Source organism: Felis catus, chromosome B1, assembly GCF_018350175.1.
Source record: "Felis catus isolate Fca126 chromosome B1, F.catus_Fca126_mat1.0, whole genome shotgun sequence".
Lineage (NCBI taxonomy): Eukaryota > Metazoa > Chordata > Mammalia > Carnivora > Felidae > Felis > Felis catus.
In genome coordinates, this window is record NC_058371.1 from 108,603,210 (window position 1) to 108,623,440 (window position 20,231).

The 20,231-nt window shown below is 36.3% G+C and overlaps 1 protein-coding gene across 8 annotated transcripts in view; it reads left to right on the top strand.

Moving 5' to 3' along the window:
- NDST4 (N-deacetylase and N-sulfotransferase 4) overlaps positions 1–20,231 on the top strand; it is a 379,088-nt gene that overhangs the window by 349,601 nt on the left and 9,256 nt on the right. For all 8 annotated transcript variants that reach the window (XM_045055930.1, XM_045055929.1, XM_045055935.1 and 5 more), the window contains 3 exons: positions 8,296–8,392; positions 12,919–13,042; positions 15,094–15,268. In XM_045055930.1, the coding sequence (XP_044911865.1) occupies positions 8,296–8,392; positions 12,919–13,042; positions 15,094–15,268 (396 nt within the window). The remainder of the gene's footprint in view (positions 1–8,295; positions 8,393–12,918; positions 13,043–15,093; positions 15,269–20,231) is intronic.

A 20,231-nucleotide genomic window follows, 5' to 3' on the forward strand; every position in this document is an offset into this window, starting at 1 on the left:
CTCACAGAGCAATCTATATTCTCAAGTTTTCCTGAAGAAACTCCCAAGCTATTTCCCTATCAAGTAAGTCGTACATCTCAGAAACCTAGTCATCGAACCATGAATCTGTGCTGAGAAGAGACAACCACCTTAGGTGCTAGGGTTCAGACAGTAGACCAGGAAGTCTGCTTTAAGGAAGGATATCTATACTAAACCAGTCTATCAGCAATAATAATTTCTTTCTGCTGCTTCAACTGACTGACTCATCTAAACAAAGGTGGGGGGGGGGAAGCTAACATTGGATCACATAATAATCACTCTCTCTTATAGAGAACAATTTGCTCATTTAAATATATTAGCTCCTTTAACACTCTCACTAACCATGTGAAGTAGATACCATCAATCATTATTTTTTGGATAAGGAAACTGAGACTCAGAGAATTTAGGAAAATTCCATAAGACACAGGCAGTCTTCCTCCTGAGTTCACACTCTTTTAACAACTGGGCTATGCCACCCCTCTAAAATAAGGAAGTTTTATGGGACATATTAGCTGACACTAGAATAATTGGTGAAATTTTTACTATGGATTGGTTTAAAAAAAAAGAGCATTGCACAGAAAAATAAATTGTTCAAATAAGCTTGGAAGAATCAGGTACAGACATGAGTATATCTATAATAGTGAATACAGTATAACTGAAATATTAGGTCGGTTTTGGCAGTTTTTAAATTGAACTGTAGTTGACACAATGTTACACAAGGTCTACAACATACTGATTCCAGAAGTCTCTACATTATGCTAAGGTCACCACAAGTGTAGCCACTGTCCTCACACAACACTGTGACAATACCATTGACTATACTCTCTATGATGTACCTTTTATTCCCGTGACTCTGTACTAGAAGTCAGTACTTCTCACCACCTTTCACACATTTTTCCCATTGCCCCAGCCCTCTGCCCTCTGGTAACCTTCGGTTCATTCTCTATTTATGGGTCTGTTTCTGCATTTTTGTTTGTTCATTTTATTTTTTAGATTCCATATATAAGCAAAATCATATGGCATTTGTGTTCCTCTGTCTGACTTACTTCACTTAGCAAAATACCCTCTAGGTCCATCCATGTAGTCACAAATGTCAAGATCTCGTTCTCTTTTATGTTTTGGTAATGCTCTGTTGTATGTATATGCCACATATTCTCTATTTATTCAATTATAGATGGACATTTAGGTTACTTCCATATCTTGACTACTGTAAATAATGCTGCAATAAACATATAGAGGTGCATATATCTTTTTGAATTAGTATTTTTATTTTCTTTGGGTAAATACCCAGTAGAGTTCTTGGATCATATGGTATTTCTATTCTTACTTTTTTGAGGTATCTCCGTATTGTTTTCCATGGTGGCTGTACCAGTTTACATCCCTGCCAACAGTGCAAGAGGGTTCCTTTTTCTCCACATCCTCACCAATACTTGTTATTTCTTGTCTTTGATTCCAGCCATTCTAGCAGGTGTAAGGTGATACCTCATTGTGGTTTGATTTGCATTTCATTGATGATTAGTGATGTTGAGCATCTTTTCATGTGTCTGTTGGCCACCTGCATGTCTTTTTTAGAAAACTGTCTGTTCAGGCCCTTTGCCCATTTTTTAATTGGATTTATTTCAGTGTTGAGTTGTAGAGGTTTTTATATATTTTGGATATTAACCCATTGTCTGATATATCATTTGCATATATCTTCTCCCCTTTTTATTTTGTTGGTGGTTTCCTTTGCTATCGAAAGGATTTTATTTTGGTGTTGTCCCAATAATTTATTTTTGCTTTTGTTTCCCTTGCCTGAGGAGATATATCTAGAAAAATGTTACTAAGGCCTATTTAAAAGATATTACTGCCTGTTTGCTTGTTTTATTCTAGGAATTTTATGGTTTCAGGGCTCACACTTAGGTTCTTTATTCATTTTGAGTTTATTTTTGTGTATGGTGTTGGCGATTGTTAATTCAGAGCAGTGTTACTCAAAGTGTGGTCCATGAAAGGGCTTGAATTGCTTTTTGCTGATTTGCTATGAGACAAGAACGTTGTGAAACTTATAAACCAACTATATCACTGAACACGCTGGCTGCTTCAGCTGGAATTTTGTTTTTGCTTGTAGCAGGATGTTCTTATTGCAGTAAGCAGTTCAATAATTCACATTCTGACTCAAGTTCCTTATCTTCTCATAGACAAGTGCTTTGAAACACATTGAGTTAGAGTATAGGCAATGTTGCTATAATGATTACATTCCAAACAATAAATTGACTAAATAAAACAGATATATATATCTCACTCATACAACTGTCTAAAAATGGACAGGACATTTAGGAGCGTTAGATAGCTCTATTCCACATAGAGGGTCATCTGGGGCCCCAGGTTGGCAACTGTTCAATGTCTCTGAGTCCAAGGCACACGTTGCAATTGTAACCATTTTACAGCTGACAGTCATTAGGAAAGGGAAAATCCAGGGAGAGTGGTTTTACCCTTAAGAAGATACTTTACATCATTTTGGCATACTTTCTTTTGGACTGAAGTGATTCAGATGAAGAAAGCTTGATTCAAAAGAGATTGTGAAATATAGTCTCGGGCTGAAACCTATAGACTATACAAAATAAAGGAATGTTCCATAACTGAAAGAATAAAAGGAAACCAAATAGTCTTCTCTGCCATAGTGAAAATTATGGTTATGGAATTAAACTGAAGCTAGACTATTAAGAATTTGAGATTGAATACTAGTTGAATAAAAAGATGACAGGGGCGCCTGGGTGGCGCAGTCGGTTAAGCGTCCGACTTCAGCCAGGTCACGATCTCGCGGTCTGTGAGTTCGAGCCCCGTGTGGGGCTCTGGGCTGATGGCTCAGAGCCTGGAGCCTGTTTCCGTTTCTGTGTCTCCCTCTCTCTCTGCCCCTCCCCCGTTCATGCTCTGTCTCTCTCTGTCCCAAAAATAAAAAAAAAAAAAAAAAGATGACATAAATTAAAGACACTGGTAAAAATAAAATAAAATTTAAGTTATTGTGCAAAATGAGTAAAAAAATGTGAAGTTTATTGGTTTGTAATTAACTCATTTCATCACCGTTTCTACAGATGAATTCATACAAAAACCCACAAAGTGTACCCTAACTTTTTCCAAGGCGAATTCTCACAAAGTACAGTTGTCTTTATATATTATTTGTCTTTTTACTTTGCACTGCATTCATGTTACAATAGAAGCTGGGGATGGAAAGTTAATTGGAATAAAATCTGAGATACGAAATTTGGCTTCAAATGATTTATTGAAGAGATACTCTCAGAAAAAAGTCTCTTTAATAAATGGTGCTGGGAAAACTGGACAGCAACATGCAGAAGAATGAAACTAGACCACTTTCTTACACCATTCACAAAAACAAACTTAAAATGGATAAAGGACCTGAATGTGAGACAGGAAACCATCAAAACCCTAGAGGAGAAAGCAGGACAAAACCTCTCTGACCTCAGCCGCAGCAATTTCTTACTTGACACATCCCCAAAGGCAAGGGAATTAAAAGCAAAAATGAACTATTGGGACCTCATCAAGATAAAAAGCTTCTGCACTGCAAATGAAACAATCAACAAAACTAAAAGGCAATTTACCGAATGGGAAAAGATATTTGCAAATGACATATCAGACAAAGGGCTAGTATCCAAAATCTATAAAGAACTCACCAAACTCCACACCCAAAAAACAAATAATCCAGTGAAGAAACGGGCAGAACATAAATAGACACTTCTCTAAAGAAGACATCCAGATGGCCAACAGGCACATGAAAAGATGCTCAACATCACTCCTCATCAGAGAAATACAAATCAAAACCACACTGAGATATATCACCTCATGACAGTCAGAGTGGCTAAAATGAACAAATCAGGAGACTATAAATGCTGGAGAAGACATGGAGAAATGGGAACCCTCTTGCACTGTTGGTGGGAATGCAAACTGGTGCAGCCACTCTGGAAAACAGTGTGGAGGTTCCTCAAAAAATTAGAAATAGATCTACCTTATGACCCAGCAATAGCACTGCTAGGAATTTACCCAAGGGATACAGGAGTGCTGATGCATAGGGGTACTTGTACCCCAATGTTGATAGCAGCACTTTCAAAAATATCGAAATTATGGAAAGAGCCTAAATGTCCATCAACTGATGAATGGATAAAGAAATTGTGGTTTATATACACAATGGAATACTACTTAGCAATGAGAAAGAATGAAATATGGCCTTTTGTAGCAATATGGATGGACCTGGAAAGTGTTATGCTAAGTGAAATAAGTCATACAGAGAAAGATAGATACCATATGTTTTCACTCTTATGTGGATCCTGAGAAACTTAACAGAAGACCATGGAGGAGGGGGAGGGGAAAAAAACTTAGACAGGGAGGGAGGCAAACCATTAGAGACTCTTAAAAACTGAGAACAATCTGAGGGTTGATGGGGGGTGGGAGGGAGGGGAGGATGGGTGATGGGTATTGAGGAGGGCACCTGTAGGGATGAGCACTGGGTGTTGTATGGAAACCAATTTGACAATAAATTTCATATTAAAAAAAGAGAAAAACCTATAAGGGAAAAAGTAAAACAGGAAAAAGAAGAGGATACAGCCTATGTGACTAGAGAAGGCAAATCCATACTCTGAATATGTGTCAGTATGGGTCAGGATGAATCACTGCCCTTTTCAAAGTAAAAGTGTCCAAAATAATCAATTTTCTATTAAGTGGTAGGGTAGTCAATTTCTGGGATTTACAGAGAACTGTTTACAGAGAACTATTAACAGAGAACTGTTCTCTGTTACTGACAGGTCAGATACTCAACAGTGGCTGTAACTAGAGCAGACTTGGGAGAAGGAAGCTTATGAATGGCTTCCATCTTGATACCGTAGGTACTCCATTCACAAACCCATTGCTCCAGCAAAGGGCTAGCTAAGGACAGAGCTTAGGTGACATGTGGGAATGTTGGGCACTGGCTGAATTATTCTGTCCACTTGGTTGTTTACACTTCTACCTTGAATATCTTTGGTGTACATTAATGCGCAGTACAAAGATCATCAAACTTTTTGGTCACTACCATGAGTCCATCAACATGTCTTTACCCTAGAACTTATTAGCCCTAATACTCCCATGTCACTCCTTTCAGTCCCTTGGGTAACCTATTCACCACTGCCCATTCATCTATTCTATCCTTATATTGCCCTACTAGTCTATCCACAAAAAAAGTAGATGACTAAGAACATTGCCCATAACTCTGTTAATTGGAAGTTTTCCCTTAGCCACTAGTTTTTAGGAACGTCTCTACACGGGGCTTGTAGTGCAACAGCAGTCCACTTTCAGCCTCTGCTAACATGTGGGTCAATCTATCCACAAACAAGCTTGAGTTTCCCCCTCTTCATCAGCAGATATAGGGGGACTTCCATGAAAATATAGGAATAAGCTGATATAGAGGCATTGGTGGAACAGTGATAGGTGACATGAGGGTCTAGGTCACTCATTTGTAAAGGTCATCTGTAGCCCTTGGATCAGCTTGAGATCGATCCCAGACATACCACTCCTATCTAACAATGAATTGCTAGTGGGTACAACTGAATTTAGGATTTGGTGGGGCTGCCAATGCTCAAATTATGATGTCCAGTTATGGCCACCCAGTCACTTTGAAAATCCATGGGAAACACTATCTCCTCTAGGGCCCAGTAGCATACCAGGAGTAGATACCAGTTTGAATGACTGCTGCCAGTGGCACACCCTGCTGCAGAAACTTAGGAGTGCACACTGCAATTCTCCTCTGGGGCTTAACCAAAACTCTACTTGGCAGGGATGCCATAGTACCTTAGGTCTGCCCAGAGGTATGATCCAAGTGGCAGAGCTGCTTGTACCTCAGTCTTAACCTCTTGCAGGACTCTTCCTTGTTCTGGGTTCGAAAACCAGCGATTTTCTGCATCATCCTGTCAATGCCTCAGATCAATATTCCCCAGTGCAATAAAATGTTGCTTCCAAAACCCAAAGAGGCCTATCAAGCCCTGTGTTCTTTCTTAGTCATCGGAGTCACAAAGAACAAAAATAGACCCTTACTCAGAAGAGATGTCTCAGTATGATCCAGACCAGTGGACCTTGAAAAACCACCAGTTTCAGATGGTTCCCTGAAACTTCTACCCTCTGGAGTGCATGTGTCTTACAAAGACAACAGAGTACTTGACACTTGGTACCTATCAGATATAATTAACATGAAGTCAATATAGAAGACTAGTGGTTAAGTTCTGTGGAATGTCAAGACGATCTAACACTTTCAGTCTATATGATGACACTGAGGACAAACAGCTTTGATACTATTTTTGATAAAAATATTAAAATATTACTTTTAGAAAAAATATATTTAAGTAATATTTTTCTCTTCCTTTAGTGCTTTTTGTCACCTTAAAAAAAAAGCTCCAAAGCAAGAAGGGAGGAGACTAAACAAATTAAGTAATGAGAATTCAAATGAACTAGAGGGTTTAATTTGGCATTCTTTAATTGAACTTTGGAAATTCAACTGTGATAAGCATTTCTTGATGGTTCTCTTTTTTTAATTAGATAAATTTATATTCTGTGCTGGAATGTAACGTTGAGAAGTCTATGATTTTGCAGCACTTATATTTGGCAAAATGGTCAAAAATTTCAATTACAGATGACTTATTTAACAAGTTTATTCTTGAAAAATATTCAAAGGAAAATATTCAAAGAAAGAGACTCTAAATGGAAAATAACTGAAATATTCAGCCTCTAATAGATATTTCAATATGGAAAAAATAGAATGGAAATAACAGAAAAAATTTCCTTTAGCAGAATTTACTCTGAGCTTACTTCACCTCTCTAAAGAAAATATTTCCCAGGTTAAAAATATAGTGTTCAATAGAGAAGAGTCAATTGAAAGTATCAACATTTTCAAATTAATTAATCATAAGTGTAACTTTGAAAAAGATTGCAGGCAATTTTATGGAACAGTAAAACATAATAAGATCATGCTGAAAACAATCATTCTTGAGAGGAACTGTCCTGGCATGGTATTAGAAAAAGATGTCGCCAGGGGCACCCTGGACAGCTCAGTCAGTTAAGCATCCAACTTCGGCTCAGGTCATGATCTCATGGTTCGTGAGTTCAAGCCCCATGTCAGGCTCTATGCTGACAGCTCAAAGCCTGGAGCTTTGACTCTGTGTTTGGATTCTGTGTTTCTCTCTTCTCTCTGTTCCTCCCTCACTCATACTCTGTCTCTCTCTCAATACATAAACAAACAAATAAATAAATAAACAAACAAAAGAAAAAAGATGTGGCTAAAGAACTGATTAAAATACACAAATATGAATCATAAATGTTTAGTCATTTTATGTCATTTTTAATATTTGGATAATAATATAAAATTGTAATTGTTTTAATACCTAATGTGTGTATTTAGACAGAATTTTATTTGTGAAAATGATTTTTGAATATATTATTTAAATTAACAATATAATAAAACCAATTTGTCAGTTAATACATATTTTAAAAATTGTATTATTTTCATTTAATAGCCCTTTGAATTCTCAAAAGTGTCATGATTTAGATAATAAATGTGGGTCACTCAAATGAAATGGGAGGAGAATGAAACAGGAGAAGGTTGAGATGGAGATAAAATTGGATCTATGGGTATTTTGGGCCTGGCATTTACTCACCACATCTATATAACGATTATACAGATGCCATTTAAAATATAGGTTAGGAGCTCAGGAGGGAGGTACAGGCTACAAATGTTGATCTATATGCTATCAACTTGTAGGGTATGACCAAACATTAGGATTTGCTGGATCAGCACAGAATAGGACATAGTGCAAAAAGGAAAGGAAAAGTTGGCTAAGTATGGAGTTCAAGGATGGCCATCTAGCCCCCAGGGAAAGAGAAATAGGAAAGATTAGGGCAGAGCACAGATATCCAAGAAGCTATGGTTAGAAGAAGGTTAAGACAAGTGAAGGCTCAGGTATACAGACATAAAACAGAGGACATGTTTCTAGATATAGAGTGGAATCTCAGCAGTTAGAGCCTAGCCAAGCTTCAGAAGAGGATGACAGCAAGATCAACTTGATGCTAAGCTCTAGCCTTGAAGGAAAGGAAGGTGCCATTTCAGAAGGAAACAATTTGGAAATCAAAGAACCAGAACCAAAACAAGTTCTAACTCCTAGTTCTAAGGTATCAGACAAGAATTTGATCCTGTCCTTTGAACAACTATTACAGAACAGATCGAGGAATTCATTACACACTAAGATTCATTATTCTTCCTTCCTGCAGAATCCCTGTGATGATAAACGGCACAAAGACATTTGGTCCAGAGAGAAAACTTGTGACCACTTGCCAAAATTCCTTGTCATCGGGCCACAAAAAACAGGTAAGAATAGCTAACCTTGCTGCTTGCTTGCTTTCTGTTTCTTTTCTTTATTTTTTTTTTTTTTGTCATGAAACATATTGCCATGCAGTATAATTGGATTAGGTTTTTCCATGTGAAATATCTAGACACCCGTCCAAATTCATTATTTGAATGGTACTTCATCCCTATAGATCATCTTCATGCTATGAACCTCAAAGGGACCTAATGCTTCCTATTAATTAGACTTGGGGATTAACTTTTTAACTGTAGATTTTAAATCTGTTCAACAGATGTCAAATTTTTGACAACTTTGTGTTAATGTACGACAGTTGCAGTATCTGATTTTAATCTCTACTTTTTGGTAGTTTTGGCTAAGTATCTCCTAAATTAGGTTATAAAGCAAGTGCTTGCCTTGATTCAAACTATTTTACACTGTAGATCAGCCTTGAATTGACTTTATTCCAGAGCCATTTCCATTATTACTTTAAAATATTCTACATGTGTGATTTGTATTTTAAAAATAATTATTAAGTATAAATATGGTTCGGACTTATTATCTGATACACCTGAGGTTCATCAGGCATTTTTCCCTTAGTATTTTCTCATATGCTGAAGGACAAGTGTATAGGACTGCAGTAAAAGAGAGTGAAAGTATTTCACCAATGAGATGACACTTTCAATTAGAATATTTTATACTTTCTTCAGCATGTGACAGTTTTATACACTTTGCTCATGTCCTGATTAATTAAAGTTTTTATTGAGTTGCTGTATTTTGAATTCACTACTTTGACTAGAAGCATTTTCATCAGTGAGTGCACAAACCATAACACAAAACAAACAGTCACAATAAATAAGCCTGGCCCAGATGAAGATATTTGTAATACAAGCAAGTAGATCATTTTAAAGGTTGTGGGCAAAATTTCCAGACTATTAGATGTTGGTTGTTGAAATCTTTTCTTCCTCCAGGAATATAAATTGTATTACAACAATAAGTTACACGTGTGCAGGGAGGGAACAAAAGCAGTACATGTTTTCAGATATATCACTTGTGCTGTTGTTGTTTAAAATGTGCATTAATTTTCTACCAACTCCCTTATAGCAGTGCTAACTCCGGAAAGACTACCAAAGAAATAAAACATTCTTGTGTCGTAAAATTATGTTAAAAATTTAATTTAAAGACGTATCTTTTATCATTTGTCTTTGAATATTATTACTTCTTAGTTCTGTGAGAAAACTACAGGTTAGTAAGTATAAATCTAGTTTTCCTCCTTGTTGTTTGTGTTTATATTTGACCTGCCAGTATGGAAATAAAGCTTTTAACTGCCTTTGGCATCCCCAAGGCAAACAAACAAAGTTAAAATAAAGGAATTGGATGGTAATAATATTTTATATGCTGTTAGAAAATGCTATTCTAATGTGAAAATGGTTGTGATAATTCTTAAAATCCATTCAATCATAGAAGTTAAAGTCTTCTTTTGTTCTCCTTATTGCTTTAGTTGGCAGAACTCCCAACTGCTGTCAGAACTGTAAATTTCCCGGACACAGCAAATGCTAAGAATATGGTCTTCAATGCAAAGTTGTCTTTAAACAATTTAAACATGGCCTACACATCCTTTGCAATAAACATGAAATACAAAAGTAGTCTGCAAACCCCTGTTTTCTCCACTGTTGCGAGGTGAGAATGGAAGGAACTGATGTCCCACTTCTCCGTTGCTGAATCCTACAAGGAATTCCTATTAGCTGACAGAGGGCAATGAACAAGGACAGGGAGAGAGCAGGGTAGGCCTAGGCTATGGCACTCAAAGATTAAATCCCAGTACTGCTAGAATCCTTCAGACAAATAAGCATCCTTTATGATTCTGGGTCAAATTTTGATATTACCAGGAGAGGAGGGGGTTTCCAAAAAGGTTAAATTTAGCACTATGATTCTAAAGCCATAATTCATTGGCATTACTTCTCCCAGAAAAGCAGTCCCCACTGTCAATATTAATTTGTCATGATTTGACTGGCTAACTCTGTTAGAACTGAAGAGAAATCAATTATATATAAAATACAATGTAGTTTCTCTCAGAGTATTACCAGGGATGAGGTCTTTTCTACTTCCTCCACAAAATATTTATACCAAAGACGTTGGATAAAAACGAATGTCAATAATAGATGAAAACACAGGTGATCATAAAATAAATATATATTTTGAGGTGGTGGGCCCAGAGTCTATGACCCATTATATGAGTATCAAGCCACATACCTACTGTCCTCAGTTGAAAGTGCTTTCTCCTTCCTTCCTGTCAGATGCCTCCTGATGTCCTTCCTGCTCCTGGAGGCATGAAGGTATTGTGGCTCAGAACATAAAGGCTTTGCCTTTATGTAGCCCAGGGGAAATTTGGTACAATTCTGTGACCATTAGGGTAATTAAACATTTGTACATGTTAGTGAAATTATAATGTATTTGTTTTGCGATATTCAGCAATAATTCAAAAATGCTTCTTTATCTGTCCCCTGGATCCATCTATTCTCAACATCTCAGGGCTGTGAAACTATTAATATTCTCAGCTCTCTTGTGTGTCTCAAATCTCTCTCTCTCTCTTTCTCTCTCTCACTTGTGCATGCACATGCATGTGGGCGCACACACACACGCATACACATTTCATTCTCATCATTAGTTAAAACATTTTTATGTAGGTCCCATCCTAAAAGTTATTTAGGAAGAACCTTTCTGAATTCCCTGTTCCCTCCCAGATACCCTATAATACTCTAATTTATTTTTTCTCACTGGAACATTTTGTTCCTTCCTCCTCTAAAAGTTTCTCCATTTTGAGCTTCTGTTGTTTTCAGGAGCAACTTATATCAGTTCTTCAGGACTCCCTAATCCCTCATAATTCCATGTGTTGTAATTAGTAATTAATTTTAGGGGCATTTATTAATTTTTGCCCTCCCATCTCACTAGGAGCCACCTATTCTAGATTCCTTAACCTGTCTTCCTTCCAAGGTGGTTGGTCCCCTCAGATCTGTTGTCACTTTCCTTTAACTACTCAAGCCCCTATTCACTCTTGGTGGTCATGTAAAAGTTCTGATGATCTAAACAGGTGGGCATCTCATTAATACTTAAAGCACAGTACACTTTGCTCCTATGAGCTTAAGATATGTTAGAAAAAAATACCAATTCTCTGATGATCTGCTTAGCTTCCAGATTCCTGACTGCAATCATTACTGTTCTGCCAGCCCACATGCGTAGCTCATCTCCAGGTCTTCTAGGGCCAGGAAATCCAACAACCTTCCTGGATCCACTGTGTTAAAAAGGGGATAATTTTTCCCAGAATGGAAAATTTGATTTATGAGAACTATGAAAACCCAGTCACTTCGTGATGCCTTCTGCTGTAGCCGTTCAATCTCTGGCCCAACTCAAGTTGAAACAAGGGTCAGAGATTGCACCTCAGCATTCTGTGATACATACACTCAGTGGGTTCTATCAGCTAGTCTGTTCAGCCGAGTGCCTCAGTTATCCAATTTGATTGCCTGTTTTGCCAGGGTAGGACATTCAAGTGACCATCTTTCCAGATTCCTGCCCTCCTCTTTCAACCTTACTGGGAACACTTATGTTTTTAAGGCAAAACCTGAGAAAACACTTCCTCTTGGAAGCTTTCACTGGCTTCCTAAGTGTAAGTCACCCATTTTCTCATGTGTTGGAAAGGCACTCTTGTCTTCTCTCAGTATGGAAACTGTCTCACTAGGTGCAAATACCTGTTTACTTGGCCCAAGTCCACACATACACTTTAGGTTTATCAAGGCCAGCAAATGAGTTTTTATTATCAAGAGTTATCACCAGGAAAAAAAAAAGATTTATTACCAGGGATTGCACAGAGTAGCACCAGTTAGCATCTGTTGAATAGTTTTATTGAATTGAATTGATTTGAATATAATATTAAATGACACCCACCATGTTCAGGTATTGTGCTGGATGCCCTTGATGCTTTAGACTCTCACCTGACTCCAGGAGGGAAATTGAACCATTGGTTTCTGAAGTTCTCTCCCATCTTGAAGTACAGTATCATTCCCTTCAGATGCCTAGTTTTGTCATATCTTCGTACAACCACCTGTGTGTTTTTTGCATTTTTTGTATGTTATGCTTCTCCTGTGGTATCTTTCATATTTCTTCTTCAAGTAAACTGACTTTTTACCATAAATAAAATAATTTAAAGCAGAAACTTTGTATCATCCTATACAGGAGAACAGTTACTGCAATTCAAACAGAAAAAAATGTAAAAAATACATTGAGGACAAAGATAGCTATATCATCAGTCTGCTCACCTTTGCCTATGTACAAATATTAAATCAGATGTTTAGGTAAATGGAACCATGAAGACTAATAAAAGTATACTTATATCGTTGCCACATGAAATACACCTAATTGATTTTAAGGAAATTGTTTTGACACCAGAAAAAAATTGGCCTTGTGAATATTACTTTTTGAACAAAAATTTTGCTAAAATAGTAATTGTATCTCCTTTGTTGTCATATATAACCTTTTGCCTCCTTTTTTGTAATAGGAACAACTGCACTTTACTTATTCCTTCTTATGCACCCTTCCATCATCAGCAATCTTCCCAGCCCCAAAACATTTGAAGAAGTTCAATTCTTTAATGGCAACAACTACCACAAGGGAATTGATTGGTAAGGAAAATAACAAAAAATAAAGTCCATTATTAACAAATGCTCAATCACAGCAGAGCAATTATAGATGTATGCATGGCATCTACATAATTACAGCATAAATTTGTTATGCTCAATTCTACCATAGTGAATTAGAAATTAATTTATAACAACGATATGTTTAATCAGTGTTGCCTATAATTTGATTTGGACAGTGCAATAATGATAATATTTTTCTGGTAAATTAATATGATTGCATAAAGAACGGTATGGGATATTTTGTCAGAATTATTCATAAGGATATTTAAAATTCTGCTTAAGCATATTATTATTTTACTGTGCCTAGAATTTTTTTAACTAAATACATAATCTGTCTTCACAAATGACGCTTAAGGAAACAAATAAATAAGTTGTTTTATTTTCTACTCTGTGACATGTATCTTTATTAACCACACAGACTGTAGAATGTTGTATAATAATATAAGCTGATATTTGTCATGCAAATAATAACAGCGCATTTCCAAAACCATATTAATGCTAGTCACACACATGCATAAAAGGAATATTAGTTTGCATTTAATAAGTTATGAAAAATTTTAAAATCACAATATTTTCCCTAAACTGAAATAGAATAAACCTGATATTACAACTTATCTTTACTTTGGAGCTTTATCCTAGCTTTTTTGCAATTTCTAAGAAAACATGTCTCTGATTCCAATTTCCAGTTATATGAGACAAATCTCCCCCAAGGAAAATGACCCTATATGCATACCTCTGCATTGTGTAACTTTATGTCAACACTGCACATAAACCTGTCCTCAACAAGAGGCTTCTTCTGTTTAGACCCAGCTAGGGTTAGAGTGGGGGAAGGGCAAAGGCAGGGAGCCGAGCTGCACCTAGGATATCACTGTTCTACCTTACTTTTAAAAGACTAAATGAATTTTGGAAGTGCATGCAAGTTACTAAAAGCATAACAGCAATTTTCACTTATCTGTGAGCTCAAATGTAACACAAATTGTTAAGCAGGAATATAGATGAGACTTTTCACCACTTCACATTTGGGAAACATAATAACAAATGTCAAAGAGGAAAATAAGTGTCTTATATGAATTCTTAATTGCTCTCATTATTTATTTCTAAAACATTTGAGGGTTAGAGAAGTGATGAGCTGTAAGGAGGATTACACACATAATTAAAGCCTTGCACTGAGTTAACCTCTGAACATATTGATTCCATAATCTACACACAGAGGAATGTTCCAACAGCATATGGAAGAGTGAACCTACTGAGGCACCACAGGATCAACTGGCAAGAAATATCCTCTTAATTACTCTAGATAGACTATAATGTGTTCTCACTGCTACACATACTACAAATTATGCAAAAGTTAAAAAGGAGGAGAGTAGCTATGCCTTAATCTGTTTAGGATTTTATAGCTATTCTGACTTACACATCTTCCTTTCTTGTGTACTTTCATCTCAAATTAAAAATTTTGTATTCAAGTTTGCAAACATGCATTTACTATTTTAAAATATTTACTAGGCAATATTGTGTAATTTTCTGTGTGCCAAGGGTAAACTTAATTTTTCTGAATTTGGCTTTTAATAACACAGAGTATCAACCCAAATCTAAAGGATTTCCCTCTGTTCTTAACAACCTACCTATTTCCGGGTGCATGGGTGGCTCAGTCAGTTAAGTGTGGGATTCTTAATATCTGGCTTAGGGCTCAGGTCATGATCTCCCAGTAGTGACATGGGGCCCTGTGCTGAGCGTGGAACCTGCTTGGGATTCTCTCTCTCCCTCTTTGTCTGCCTCTCTCAAAATAAATCAATAAACTAAAAAAGTCCACCTATTTCATCTCATTCCTTCCCCTAATAGCTCATTAGGACAATAACAGTTTGAGCTGTTTTTCACATTCAAAGTGTATACAATAGCACAATTTCAACTATTGTAACACTAATAATTAGAAATCAATATAAATGAATGTAAAAATGTTCAATTATTTAATATCCATAACACGTTAGAGAAAAACTTAGAACTCAGATTAATTAATTATCTTTCTCTGCCTTCAGGTATATGGACTTTTTCCCTACTCCATCCAACATTACAAGTGACTTTCTATTTGAAAAGAGTGCTAATTACTTCCATTCAGAAGAAGCTCCCAAGAGAGCTGCATCTCTGGTCCCCAAAGCCAAGATCATCACCATTCTCATCGACCCCTCAGACAGGGCATACTCTTGGTACCAGGTATGAAGCAATAAAAAATACTGTTGTAAATATTTGGCCATAGCTTACATGTAAGCAATGATGAATGCCAAAATGAAGTCTAGATGCCCAGATGTATGAAATGGTCAAATGTTATAGAACTAAACAAGCAAACAAACAAATAAACAAAAAACAGAAATAATGAAAAAGAAAAAAAAGAAAAGAAATTATAAGAAATAAAAGCGGAATATTTAATCCATGTCAAGTCAAGCAAGGAATTTCAGGCATAAAATAATAGAAAACATACATCAGAAAATTAATAGATTTAAATAACATAAACATGTAAAATATTAGTCTACCACAACTAACAAAATTAAAAGTACACATCTAAGTAGAGCAACTTTAATAATACATGGTAAGTGGTTTAGTGCCCTTAATTTGTAAAAAAAAAAAAAAAAAAAAAGTTTCTGTAAATTGGTAAAAATAAAAAAGCATAATATCTCAGTAGAAAAGTGAGTAAATAAACAGGATGCATAGACATTTCACATACACAAATACTCAAAAACAACTGCTCAACTATTTATATGAAAATGATCAACTCAATTAGGGATCAACAAAATATAAATTAAAATAATACTCTGAATATCATCTCAACAAAAATCTAATGTTTGTTCGCTCTCCTGGCAAGGGTGTGATGGTAAAGATATTCAAACATTGAGATAGAAGGGTATAGATGGAGGTCTTTTCTAAAAACGAATTTGGCAATAATTATCAAAATAGCTTTATAAAGGTCCTTTTGTGTTATGGATCCTCTTCTAGAGTGAATCATAAAGAAAAGTTCAAAGGGATGTACAGACACTTATCCCTTTATATTTCACAGTACTACTCAAACAATAACAACAAAAAAAGGAAACAAAAATACCCAACAATATAGATTTGTGTCACACTGAAATACAATATTCTGCAACTACATTTAATGATGGTTCTAAACAATCGAATATGAATTAAAACATTGTGTCCACTTTAAAATGTGGCTAGATATTAATCAAATAATCACAAAGATATATAATTAGAAGTTTTGAATGCTCTGTGTGGAAATTTGTATGGTGCTAGGAGAGTATTGGTTCAAGCGATAAGCTTTAGATTTAAAACTGAAGAATGATTCAGTATAAACTGAGTGGGGATGGAGGGGGAGCACATTTAAAGAACTAAGGAAACTTCTGTGTGGCTAGAGAGGAAAACCTGTGGTGGAGACCTGTGGAAGATGAGTCTGAGACGTGCACAGGGGCTGGAAATCAGGTGGGGAGACCATGTGACTGCTATTCTCCAAGTAACTGAAAGCCTTTGAGAAGTTAAGCTGGTGTGTGACCACCAGATTTCCTTGTAGAAAGCAGGCTATCTGCTATTTGAAGAATGGAGTGGAGTGGAACAGAAGACTATTCAGGGAAATGGGGTAGAGGCTGTTACAACAGTCCTGCTGAGAAATGAGGTAGCACTGGCAGAGAGTAAGTAGAAACTGAGTGAAGTATAAAGTATCAAGAGATGGTAGGGATTAAAATCGGTTTACTCTGGTGAGAAAACAGTGTCAGGGTGAATCAAATTTCTGATGTGGGCAACTGGATGCTGAGTATATATTCCCCAAACAATAGAAGCACTGAAGAAGGATACAGGACTGGTTGGAGGGGAAAGTGCTAATAACGTGGTACAAATGGTGATCATGAGGTATGGAATCACTGTTGTACTGAAAGGAACAGTAAAGCTAGTTAGCAGGCACTCTGGGGAGAGGTCTGAGCTGGAGACAGAAATTTGTGAATCAGAGGCCAAAAAAGCCACCAAAGTGGTGAAATTCTAAGGAAAGGGTTTAGAGAAGAAAAGTATAGAGAACGATCAGGCAGCCCGAGAGATAAGAGAATACAGCCAGAGGAACAGAAGAAAGAAATCCAGGAATGTGGTGACAATGAATACAGGGGAGCAAGGACTACCAAATAGAGGAGGTGAGCGGGTGACAACAGTGTCAAACAGCTACTAAGAAATTAGACAATTAGGCAAAACAAGGCCTGAATTATTTTCACTGAGTTGAAAGACATGGAGAGAAGTGGAGCCTTTAACAACCGAATGAAAAGAGCAAACCCAGATGGATTTGGTGAAGGAAAGTCTAAGTAGGAGGTAGAAACAGAAATGTGATTTCAAAGGGGAAAAGAAACAAGACACACGCTTGTTATAGAGAAGTTAAAGTGGGTTCAAGGGAACCGTCCTCTATGGTGGTAATGATGTGGATTACGTGGTGTTTCCAAAAAAGAAGAGATGTGTACGGCCTGAGGGAGAAACCGGGAATCAGTCCTGTCAGGATCCTGAGGGGCCAGGAAGGGATGACTATAGGAACTAGCTTAGATGTGAGGGAAGGACTCCATTTCCAAACTTCACTTTTCCTGTGCACGAGACCCTTCTGGCAGCTGCTGGAGTCTATGGGTCCCTTTTCACACATTTTTTTTCAGTTTGTTTGTTTGTTTGTTTGTTTGTTTGTTTGTTTGTTTATATGAGAGAGAGAGAGAGAGAGAGGAAAAAAATAAACACAAGCGGGAGGAGGGGCAGAGAGAGAGAGAGAGAGAAACAGAGAGAGAGAATCCCAAGCAGGCTCCGTGCTGTCAGCACAGAGTCCAACGCGGGGCTCGAAGTCACAAAAGGTGAGATCATGACCTGAGCTGAAATCAAGAGTTGGATGCTTAACTGAGTCACCCCTCAGAAATATGCTTTAAAAGCATATAACTATGTAGAATTACAGAGAAACAACTTTCTTGAAATATAATTGTCAAAGTAATTTTTAATTCCGTAACAAATATTTCTTAATTAAATGGCAGGATCTAATGGTGAGACTAATGCTTCTGTAATGTTGAAGTAGGATGAGCATAAACAACATTTTGATGTATCTGAAACACCCGTAATGTGATCTAAAAATAACTTATTTTTATTGGTAGTAAAATCATAGGTAAATTAACTGCAAAATTTCATTTAGAAGTTACTGAAAATAAAGAGGCTTTTTTTTTTTCCAGACCCAGGTTCAGAAACTCTCTGAATTATATCAGTGGGCCTCTGGTTAAGAATCCTTCCATTTCTGGGGTGCCTGGGTGGCTCAGTTTGTTAAGCGTCTGACTCTTGGTTTCGGCTCAGGCCATGATCTCATAGTTCGTTGTGAGTGTATGTTCAATGCATATATAAATTAATGCCCAAATAAACAAGACTAAAAGGGAATGTTTAAAGAGAGCACAAGTAATTTTTTTGTTAATTCTTTATTCATTCACTTTTTATCCATTCTACATTTTTTATTCATTCTTTTTTCTTGACTTTCTTCAATAGACATATATGGCCAAGTACAAATAATAATGGACAAGAAATCGTGACCCTGTACATTGGGATTGCTGGTGGTTGGGGATCCAAGCTGAACACCGGGATTGGGAGCAACATCCAGTTATTATGATTAGATCCCATGAGTCACTGTTTCCTTTAAGATATAAAAATGTTCCTTTCTCACTTTATGAAAATTCACATTGCAACACAAGATACACTTACTTTTTAAAAACATTGTGACAAAAACATTAAAATATGAAGCCTTAATTAAAAATTTTGAATGCAAGTCCTGGGGGCAAAATGTTGCACATTCTCCTAGCAGAATCCATGGAGCATTTTTATATGAATCTTTTTTTTACATGGATTAAACTATTTAAATAAAAGAGAATCTGTGCCTGCTTTTTCAAGTAAATGTTTTGAACATACACACTTGAAAGGAATTATATTTTATGATATTTTTATTGCCATATTGCTAAGACTAGGGTCCCCAGACTGCCCCACATTTCAAAAGAATACAGCCTGTTACTGAGCTAGCCCTGTCTATTCAGTAAATACCATAAATCCAAAGCTCAGCAGGTGTAATTCAGAAACTCCTACAAATGTCACCTGCCACTGTAATTTCTACCCCACATCTTTATAATGGGCCTCACAGAGAAGCTATAGTTGATTTTTTTCCAGAAAATATGCTCCTTTGTGACTTCTGGTCATATTTCTATGCTAATCTTCTTAGTTGCAGGAATATAAAGAAAAGTTGGTGTTAAACTTTTATAAATCAATATAGGCAGATTAAGTACAGTTCCATATTATCACGGTTTAAAATAGAAATTTTAGCATTAACATATTTTTATGTTTCTTTATTTATAGTATGTGGTTTCTATACATTATATCAATTCTATGTATTATGTAGTCTCAATGTACTCAGCATAATGCATATACATATAAGAATGTCAATAAATACACAAAAATGAGAGGACTTCAAAAGTTTTATTTGTTCCACCGATCTACCACTCACTGGTTGCTGTTTAACCACTTCTTAATCATCTTTACTTTTTTAATGATTTTTCTTTCTAACCCACATAGATTACTTACTGGTACACAAATGTATCAAGTCCTAATACACTCCCATCCTCATCCTGCAGTTAATTTTCTTTATGTTAAAATTTTAGATGTCTTGCAAAATCAATTCATCCGTTCCCACAATTCATCCACTTTCACTCAAGGAAAAAAGTTCTCTTACTTTCTATGTTTATTTTTTCTACTTATAAAAATCTCTCTTATTACATGTTAGCTTAAAATTTTCAACCATTAAAAAAGAAACCCTTCATCTTTCATTCAGAACTAATCACTTATAGGTCTGGTTACCGCAGCAAATAATTTGTACCTCTAGTCAAATATATGACTTTATTACACTCTGTTAATCTATTGTCTCCCATATAAAATTTTTATTTCTTTGAAGATAGGACATTTTGCTTGTATCCTTTTATCTCCAGAATCGATTGCAGTTCTTTGTTCTGGTAAGGAGCTTGTGAGCGCTTATGAAATTGTATTGACTGCTAAGTTCCTCTCTCTTTATATTGGGCTCTTGAGCTTGACTAATGATGGCTCGATAGGAAAGACGAGGAGGATTTGGTGCTGAAAAATAGTAGCGGAGGAGTACTTG